General features: G+C 42.4%; 1 protein-coding gene across 1 annotated transcript; it reads left to right on the top strand.

The window, feature by feature from the left end:
• Positions 1–2,795: 2,795 nt before the first annotated feature.
• Positions 2,796–8,776, top strand: LOC123752939 (putative ammonium transporter 1). The gene is made up of 10 exons (XM_069322946.1): positions 2,796–2,875; positions 5,345–5,517; positions 5,734–5,823; positions 6,126–6,353; positions 6,738–6,937; positions 7,072–7,308; positions 7,514–7,625; positions 7,859–8,095; positions 8,227–8,331; positions 8,469–8,776. The coding sequence occupies exons 1-10, from the start codon at positions 2,796–2,798 to the stop codon at positions 8,774–8,776; spliced, it is 1,770 nt and encodes a 589-aa protein (XP_069179047.1).
• Positions 8,777–10,444: the final 1,668 nt, after the last annotated feature.

Here is a 10,444-nt window from a genome sequence, read left to right as displayed (position 1 = left end):
CCCTTCATATAGTCTAGGGCAGTTGTACTCCCCTTCATATAGTCTAGGGCAGCTGTACTCCTCCTTCATATAGTCTAGGGCAGTTGTACTCCCCTTCATATAGTCTAGGGCAGCTGTACTCCCCCTTCATATAGTCTAGGGCAGCTGTACTCCCCCTTCATATAGTCTAGGGCAGGTGTACTCCCCTTCATATAGTCTAGGGCAGTTGTACTCCCCTTCATACAGTCTAGGGCAGCTGTACTCCCCCTTCATATAGTCTAGGGCAGCTGTACTCTCCTTCATATAGTCTAGGGCAGCTGTACTCCCCTTCATATAGTCTAGGGTAGCTGTACTCCCCTTCATATAGTCTAGTGCAGCTGTACTCCCCTTCATATAGTCTAGGGCAGCTGTACTCCCCTTCATATAGTCTTGGGCAGCTGTATTCCCCTTCATATAGTCTTGGGTAGCTGTACTCCCCTTCATATAGTCTAGGGCAGCTGTACTCCCCTTCATATAGTCTAGGGCAGCTGTACTCCCCTTCATATAGTGTAGGGCAGCTGTACTCCCCGTCATATAGTCTAGGGCAGCTGTACTCCCCTTCATATAGTCTAGGGCAGCTGTACTCCCCTTCATATAGTCTAGGGCAGGTGTACTCCCCTTCATATAGTCTAGGGCAGGTGTACTCCCCTTCATATAGTCTAGGGCAGCAGTACTCCCCCTTCATATTGATTGATGAAGATTAAGCCACCCAAAAGGTGGTATGGGCATGAATAGCCCGTAAGTGGTGGCCCTTTTGAGCCATCACCAGTATCAGTAGATGATACTGGAGATCTGTGGAGGTGCGACTGCACCCTGCGTGACGGGAGATGTCTCTCGTGCTCCTTCATATAGTCTAGGGTAGCTGCACTAATGCAGAGGTACGTAATGTATTAATCACAAAAAACCGTCGCTGTACCGTCCAGCCCAAGTGGTTGGGGATAATGGCTGATTAATGACACTACACGAAAGCTTCCAGGACAGCTGACGACTTGTTCATATAACACTTCGAACTGTTTAATGAACCCAGCCTAGAGAACATAAAAAACATCATCACCAAAAAACTCTCACATCTCAACAAAGCCTACCTACACCAGAGAATAGCTGAAGGTTCGCCATCTGCAACATGGTATCTTCAGGCAACCAAATTAGAAAGGTTAAATATCCCAAAAGGAATCCACAGGGAAATAGCAGTTAGGTTATATGGACTACGTCTAGGTTACAGATGCAACTGGGAGATTGGTGAACCCCGACAGAGAGAGTGCATCTTCTGCCAAACTGTCACAGAAAAGCCATTACTTCACTATCTTCTGGAATGTGAAGCAACCAATGACCTTAGAAGAGCTTTAAGAGTTCCTGAATCATGCAGTGGCCACCCTGAAGCCATCAACACAGCCACTCTCCTGGTCAACAAAGGTGTCCAGCAGCTGGACACCCTCATAAAGACTGTGAAGCAGTATCCTCCCCCGCGATAACAGCTTGATGGTTAAATGCAACCTCAGAATACTGAGAAAAAAAATTGTACCACTTACGGGCTATTCATGCCCGTGCCACCTCTTGGGTGGCTTAATCTTCATCAATCAATTCAATCTGTTTTAAATCACGGGAGACATCTTCCGTCACGCAGGGTGTAGTTGCACCTCCACAGATCTCCAGTATCATATATTGATACTGGTAATGGCTCAAAAGGGCCACCACTTACGGGCTATTCATGCCCGTGCCACCTCTTGGGTGGCTTAATCTTCATCAATCAATCAATCAAATGAAACAAATGAAGGTTCATATATCGCTATGAAGCGGTAGTTTATGGTAATGTAATGACCTCGTTGTAATGAACCCACCGCAGTGGGAACAATTATCCAAGAGCAACGCGTATTCAACGTTAAAGTAACGTCATCAACATCGATTCGACGTCGAGCCAAAGCCAATCCAGGATATTGTGGATATTGATTGATAAAGATTAAGGCACCCAAGAGGTGGCACGGGCATGAATAACCCGTAAACACCATAAGAATTACGTTGAGAAGTACGTTAAACAGTAACAAGGTTGGACAGGTGGAACGGTCACACAATGATTGACGAGTCATTGAGCAAATTGGTTATTGAAAGATTGAACAGTTTTAAACATAAATATGTAACAACATACGCTGGTTAACGCATGTATATAAAGGAATATATTGAAACTCAACGAACAAATAATATACCCTGATCCCTTGTGAAACAGCAGAGTAGTCTACGTTCTCAGGTCACACTTGGGGATAAGGAGAGGTAAAGTAATTATCAGGAGAAAGCGCTAAGCCATTAGGACAATATAACCTTTAGAAGGGATTAAGATTTAGGATAGGACGGAGGGAAGGAATGGTGCCCAACTACTTGGAAATTGAAATTGAAATAAGTTTATTGAGGTAAAATACACACAAAGGGATGAGGTAGCTCAAGCTATTCTCACCCCGTTCAGTACATCGTGTTAATACATACATAGACACACATCACAAGCAATAAACGTATTACCGAACATTCTGAGAGATAAACATAGACATTTCCTAACTACTTAGACGGTCGGGGATAGAACACCGACCTGAACGAAGATGACAGGTCCTTGTCCAGGTAGGGGCAAAGGACTCGGGGTCGAGCCCCTAATTTCCCCATCCTCCTATTTATGCCCACCCAAACTCACTCATATCTGTGTCTAACCTACTCTTGGAACAATCTACTGATCCAACGACTACTAGGTTACCTGATAATTTGTTCCATAACCCAAGAACCCGTTCCAAACCCGAATGGAACACAGAGCTGTTGATTTAGTTAGAGAAGTTGCAAAAAGAAGCCCTGAAACTAATCTTAGGATTCCAGAGAAATTGTGATTGAGGTAATGAGGAAGGAACTACACTTACAGAGTATTAGGGATAATTTCTGAGGTAAATATTTATTCTCCAATTAGGTTAACGAGTGCAGGGGACGCTAATGAGTGTGTTTTGTTATATGAGAAACAATTAATACCGCCATGGGTACAGGTAAAAATAACGTCAAGTTTCTCACAGATTCAGGAGCAAATCAAGAAGAAAATATTCCTGACTGTCAAAAGTTGCCACAGAGCCAAAGTAACGGAAGGCAGACCCACCGCGATGTGGTACAAAGCCACTGGGTAATCCTCTTTCAACACGGGAGACATCTCCCGTCACGCAGGGTGCACTTGCACCTCCACAGATCTCTAGTATCAGATCTTGATACTGGGAATGGCTCAAAAGGGCCACCACTTACGGGCTATTCATGCCCGTGCCACCTTTTGGGTGGCTTAATCTTCATCAATCAATCAATCCTCTTTCAAGCCTGGATAAAAGCTATACAGGGACATTGCAGTAGCCATACACAAACTAAGACTTGGTTACAAGTGCTGCTGGGAGGTAATAAACCCAATAGGTAAAGGGTGTCATATATGTGGAACAGGTGTAGAAATGCCACTATTGCATCACTTACTATAATGTGAAGCAACTGAAGCCCTTCACATCAAACTCAACATTCAACCACCTGGAGCAGCTGCATTAAATCTATTGGCCCCGTGGCGAAGTGGTAACACACTCGCCTGGCATTTCGCGAGCACTTTGGCCTAGGTTCATATCCTGGCCGGGAAGGATTTATTTGGCGCCAATCCTTAACTGTAGCCTCTGTTTACCATCAGTGAATAGGTACCTGGTTGTTAAATGATTTGGCGGGTCGTATTCCTGGGAAAAATTAGGATTAATTAAGGTTCTGCCTAAAACGCTATGCGTGCTAGTGACTGTACAAGAATGTAAGAACTCTTGTATATAAATCAAATAAATAAAATAAATACAAAATCCACAACAATGGTTAACAAAGCAGTTGAAGACTGGGACGCACTAGTGAACATTGTGCATCTATACCCGCCACCAAGATAATGTTATTAAAACTAAAGACTAAAACCATTGCGAAAAGAAGGAAACTCTACCTTCATTTAAAACTCTGACCCAAATATCACAATAACAAAGTTATCGTGAATAACCAAACTCAATTACGGGCTCACTATAGCCCGTGCCACATGGATATTTTGTTCCGAGTTCAAGTTGAAGTATGTTTATTGAGACGAGAATACATCTCAAAGGGATGGAGTAGCTTAGGCTATTTCTACCCTCCTAAGTGTTCCCAGTAGCTGAATCTAAAACAACAACTACCACCATGGGAGGAATGTAATGGTGCAGAGTGTTCCCCCTACAAAATAAAAAGATATGAACGAGAAAATTATAGAAAATATGCAAAGTATCTAAATATTTAGGATATTAAAATATGGAACATGGATCAAGCGTCGAACTATTCCTCGGCGGGTCGGGAAACAAACTTTTTTGTTAAACATCTTGCTAAATTACCCTTTTTTTATTAACAAGCTTAGGTATACACAGCAATGTGCTGTTACCCAATTATATATGAAAGATTATACATTGTAGATTAAAAACTAGCTATAAGTTCATCTAATATTCCCATTTCACAGGATGGTTAATCATACACGGAATCAGGGGAGAAAATACCTACCTCAGTACAAAAATAAATTAACTTTGACTAAATATTAACGTTATGATTTTTATAAGAGCTAAGCACTGATCATGGAAATATTATATTATATTTATTTTTACCAGTTTCTATCAGATTCCTCTCAAATAATGTCTTTTTAACAAGCTTAGGTATACACAACAATGTGCTTCTACCCTATTCTGCAGAAGCCCCTTTTGATCTACCACACAGTGTAGATAAAAAACCAGCTACACCCTCATCCAACATCCCCACCTCACAGGACAGCTAGTCATACATGGAATCAGGAGAGAGCATGAAAAGTAAGGTATCTATTAGCCTCCACTAGCAAAATCTGGGTACAGCACAAGAATATCTTCAACTTCATACACTTCTTAGTATATGAAATAATTACAAATATCAGAGTACCTCATACCATTTGGTCTGAAATCACTGATAACAGGGCAATCACAAATTAGTGTTGGAGAGTATGTCCCAACTCTTGTTCACATACTTTACAACTGGAATGTTCACCATTGGGGGATTCATTACTTGCAGCCACCTGCCATAAATATCGATATCCCAAATTACCCGGAAGAGTGACGTATCTGCAAAAAGTACCAATCGGCAACTTGGTTGCTCACCTATATATACTCCAGAGGGTCGCTGAAATTAGATATTAGGTTGCAGGCCCTGGCAGCAGGAAGGCGAGACCCTCGGAGCTGCTTGGCTTGCTCCACATTACATCCACAGGAATTTACGACGTGTTAATTTTGTCTGGAAATTTATTTTGCTAATAATTTTTAAGCTGCAATTTGAGAGATCTGGAAGTCTCGCTGGCAGCAACAAATATGGATGCCGGACACAATGTAAGTTTACTAATGTCTGGCGAGAACCCGACGCCAATGTCCCGGGAACTGGACATTCTGCAGAATGACCTGGACACCCTCTTCCTCATTGTGTTCGGCATCCTCATATTCAGTAAGTACCAAAATCTGTATTTTCTCTCTTTTTTCAAGTTTTTAAACATATATATGGCACCTATTTCACATTTTGTATATTAATAAAATGGTTGTATTTTATATAGTTGTATATAGACGTACAATAATCTGTGTGTTAGATTTTGTTTTATTATGCTTAGAATAATGTATTTGGAATGCAATTTGTACTTTTGACTAACATTTGTTTATATTTCAGTCTTGCAGACCGGGTTCGCATTCCTTGAGGCAGGCTCCGTAAGGTCCAAGAACACCACCAACATCCTTCTCAAGAACATGCTCGATGTCTGTAAGTTATCAAACACCTTCGTTATTTGTTATCGTATCTGGCTTATGTCTGGTGAACCAGCACATGATTTTTTTATTCCTATCTCATAGCTAAAGTAAGCTCTCAATGTATATAACTTTGCCGACTCTTGTATTCCTGTAATTTCCTGCTTTTGCTTTTCCATCTGCTGGTGTTATATACTAAATTGTTCTCTGTATTTAATTAACCGACTTCCTCCCACCAAGCCTCACGTAGTAATAATGATATGAATTCCACAATCGTCCCCACCCTGTACTAACCATCTGCCCTGTTACTCTCCCCAGTCATTGGTGGCATAGCGTACTGGCTGGTGGGGTTCCCGCTGGCGTTTGGAGGCGGGAACAGCTTCTGTGGTACAGAGTACTGGGCGTCGTACGGGCTGTCGGACGAGCACCTGGCCTTCTGGTTCTTCCAGTTCGTCATCGCCACCACAGCCTCCACCATCATCTCGGGGTCGATGGCTGAGCGGTGTGCCTTCAATGCTTATCTCATCTACACGACCGTGCTGTCAGGTGGGTGTGAAGCCTCTTTCTCTCTGTAAAGTATGTTTCAAATTTAGCAGGATACTTTACACTATTTTGTGGTCAATGAATAAATAACTTTACTCACTGGCTTTATTTATATAATTTAGATAATATTTGAGAGGAACCTTAACAGGGCAATCTTGAGAGAAAGACAATTTGTTAGACAATAATAGCCTAACACTGATCATTATAATTAAACTTTATGTGTTTCTCAATAAATTTAAAAGGCAATGCAAACAATAATACATTTCCCACGGAATTAATAGATACATTATAAAATACAGCAGTGTTGGTACAGCTGTAGTGTGCCGTGTTTTAATCATGTTTGTGTGTTGTAACAGCTCAGTTATGATAATATTTGTGTTTGTACAGCTGTGGTGTACCCTGTGGTGTCACACTGGACCTGGTCAGACGTTGGCTGGCTCAAGACTCAACACTACCAGGACTTCGGTGGCTCTGGCGTCGTCCACCTCACAGGGGGCGTGGCAGCTCTTGTTGGGGCTGTAATTCTTGGGCCCAGAATTGGTCGCTTCGGACCCAAGGGCAAGGAGATACGTGGACACTCTGTGCCGGTATGTTCATAGAACAGTGGTAATATATTATTATCTGAAGTCATGAAGCAAGATATAAATATTTGTGGATTATCATGTTTAATACAAATATTACACGTCAAGGTGGAGGTGTAAAGTTGTGTTTGAACTTCCAGCTGGCAGCTTTGGGAGGCTTCATCCTGCTCTTCGGGTTCCTGGCCTTCAACGGAGGGTCCCAAGCGTCCATCAGCCACGAGGGTGATGCTGTAGCCATTGCCAAGGCTGTCTTTAACACTGTGATCTCGGCGTCTTCAGGAGGCATCGCTGTGCTCTTGGTGTACCGTTCTGTGCTGTGTGGGAGGGAGTCCACCTGGTCCTTCCTAATGGCTCTTAATGGTTCTCTCGCTGGCATGGTATGTACCGCTCTGCGCTGTGTGGCCGGGAGTCCATTAGCGCTAGTATGATGGACTCTGCTCGCTGTAAATTTTCATTGACAGACGTTTGATTTAAACTTAACTTAGTATTATGATAACATAACAAATTTCTTATCAAAATGGTGTTACTTGCAATATGTCTGAGTTTGTTTATCCAATGCTTAAGGACATGTTTCCATGACAGGTGTCAATCAGTGCCGGGTGCAACGTTGTGCGGCCGTGGAGTGCCAGTGTCATTGGTACAGTGGGTGGATCAGTGTTCCTCGCCATCCACACCCTTCTGCCCAAGTTGAAGGGTACGTCACTGCTTCTCTCACCGCTCAGTTTTCTTAACTTTGTCTCAAGAAGGCAACAAGTAGCCAGTTTTATCTAACTTGAGTTTGAAATATTTTAACTTTAACGTTATGTTCTGTAGATGGCATATACTTAAATAATAATATTTATAAAAAATTTTATTATTGGGAAGCGTACGTGCATATTGGGACTGTTGAGGTTGTGGATGTAAAGTTAATAAATATTTCTTCCACAGTTGACGACCCACTTGATGCTGTGGCTGTACACATGGGAGGTGGGTTGTGGGGGCTGGTTGCTGTGGCCCTCTTCCAGGATGGTGGCATTGTGTACGGGGGCAGCGCGGAGGTCCTCGCCTGGAACATAGTGGGGGCGTTGGCCATACTGGCCTGGTCTGGTGGTCTCTGTTTAGTTATGTTTGGTTCCCTCAGGCTGCTCGGCCTCTTGAGGGTGCCTCCAGAATTGGAAATTGCAGGCAAGTGAAGATAATACATAAAGTTTTCACTTTTGTATTATATAATTGATAATTGTTATATTTTTAGTGTTATGAACGCATTCATTATACATTGTATATGTTCTATATCTCTAACAATATCTATACGCCAGGAATGGACATCTTGAAGCACGGGGAGCCAGCCTACCCAGCTGACGCTTGGCTGGAGAGCCAGTACGATGGATCCGTAAACACTCAGGAGAACAAGAGGAATTCAAGTAAGTTGTCAACTAAGTTGCTTTTAAAGTTTTGTGTGTGATGTTTATTTATTTGATATTAATGAAATGCATCATAGAAATTCATACAGTTTTGTTATCAACATTTTCCACTATTCATCTAATCCATTATTTTCCAGATCTTCCACCCAACATGTCTGCCCCAGAAGAATTTGGTTTGACTAATTCCCAGGACCCAGCTCCAGTCCCTGGACACCTTGTATACTGGAGTCGTGCAGGACCAGTCCCATCCCACCTCTCGCCCGTCGTGTCCCTCAACAACCACGAAGCTAACCACTTGAACTCCAACAATAATGTCTCTGAAGCTGGCTTCACAGTCCGACTGGGAGACCATGATCTGCGAGTCCTCGTTGAACCCAGAGATCAACGTGGTCAAGACCCTCATTGTTACACCAATGAGGCTTTTGACGAAACCACAAAGCTTTAAGATTATCTTTTATTTGTCATTACTTATGAAAGTATTTGTATGTTGTCATTACTTATGAAAGTATATGTATGTTGTCATTACTTATGAAAGTGGGTGTATGTTTGTCATTACTTATGAAACCTCAAAACTCTGAGATTCTCTGTTGGTTCTTCGACATTAAAGCTTGCTTTTATTGATTCGGTAAATTGACTTAATTAATTTATATTATTTTTCTGCACTAATTACATGAAATATATTATATATATTTTTGTATATATTTTTTTTATTCGGTGAACTTAGTAAGAAACCTGATAAACTAAAGGTTTAACAAGAATTACGTTAAGGTGAAGGATGTTGACAGAGAAAGATGGCGAGCATATTATACGACTTAAAGTAGGGACTGGAATGAAGTATGAAGTATGGAGGGACTTGAAGTATGTGCCTAGCCACATACCTTCGCCCGACAGTCTTCCAAGAACTGCCATCGCGAATGCACTTTAATTGTGCATTTTTTTACATTTGCATTGTTCTTAATGGGTTGTATTCAAGTGTTTAACTATCAATAAGTTTGCTATTCTCGGATAATTACTTCCTGTTGTCTGGTCTTGATGATTTGATGGCCCATAAGATTATAGACTTGCGGTGGATTACTACCTAACTGGATGTAAGATGACATAAGAAATGATTTTAACATGTTTGAAAGGAGTAAGGAAAACAAACAGGAATTATGAAGTGAAGACATTTCCCCAACGGAGACATCACCCACCAGACACATCACCTGCCAGACATCATCCACCAGACACATCATCCACCAGAATCATCACCCATCAGACACATCATCCACCAGAATCATCACCCACCAGAATCATCACCCACCAGACACATGATCCACCAGTATCATCACCCACCAGACACATCACCCACCAGACACATCATCCACCAGAATCATCACCCATCAGACACATCATCCACCAGAATCATCACCCACCAGACACATCATCCACCAGTCATCATTCATCACACACATTATCCACCAGAATCATCACCCACCAGACACATCATCCACCAGAATCATCACCCACCAGAATCACACATGATCCACCAGTATCATCACCCACCAGACACATCACCCACCAGACACATCATCCACCAGAATCATCACCCATCAGACACATCATCCACCAGACACATGATCCACCAGAATCATCACCCACCAGACACATGATCCACCAGTATCATCACCCACCAGACACATCACCCACCAGACACATCATCCACCAGAATCATCACCCATCAGACACATCATCCACCAGACACATGATCCACCAGAATCATCACCCACCAGACACATGATCCACCAGTATCAACACCCACCAGACACATTATCCACCAAAATCATCACCCATCAGACACATCATTCACCAGAATCATCACCCACCAGACACATGATCCACCAGACACATCATCCACCAGAATCATCACCCACCAGACACATTATCCACCAGAATCATCACCCATCAGACACATGATCCACCAGAATCATCACCCACCAGACACATTATCCACCAGAATCATCACCCATCAGACACATCATCCACCAGAATCATCACCCACCAGACACATGATCCACCAGTATCATCACCCTCCAGAATCATTACTCACCAGACAAATCATCCACCAGACACATCA

Source organism: Procambarus clarkii, chromosome 11, assembly GCF_040958095.1.
Source record: "Procambarus clarkii isolate CNS0578487 chromosome 11, FALCON_Pclarkii_2.0, whole genome shotgun sequence".
In the NCBI taxonomy this organism is placed as follows: Eukaryota; Metazoa; Arthropoda; class Malacostraca; order Decapoda; family Cambaridae; genus Procambarus; species Procambarus clarkii.
The sequence above is the reverse complement of the archived record's forward strand: the minus strand, read 5'-3'. Positions and strand labels throughout refer to the sequence as shown.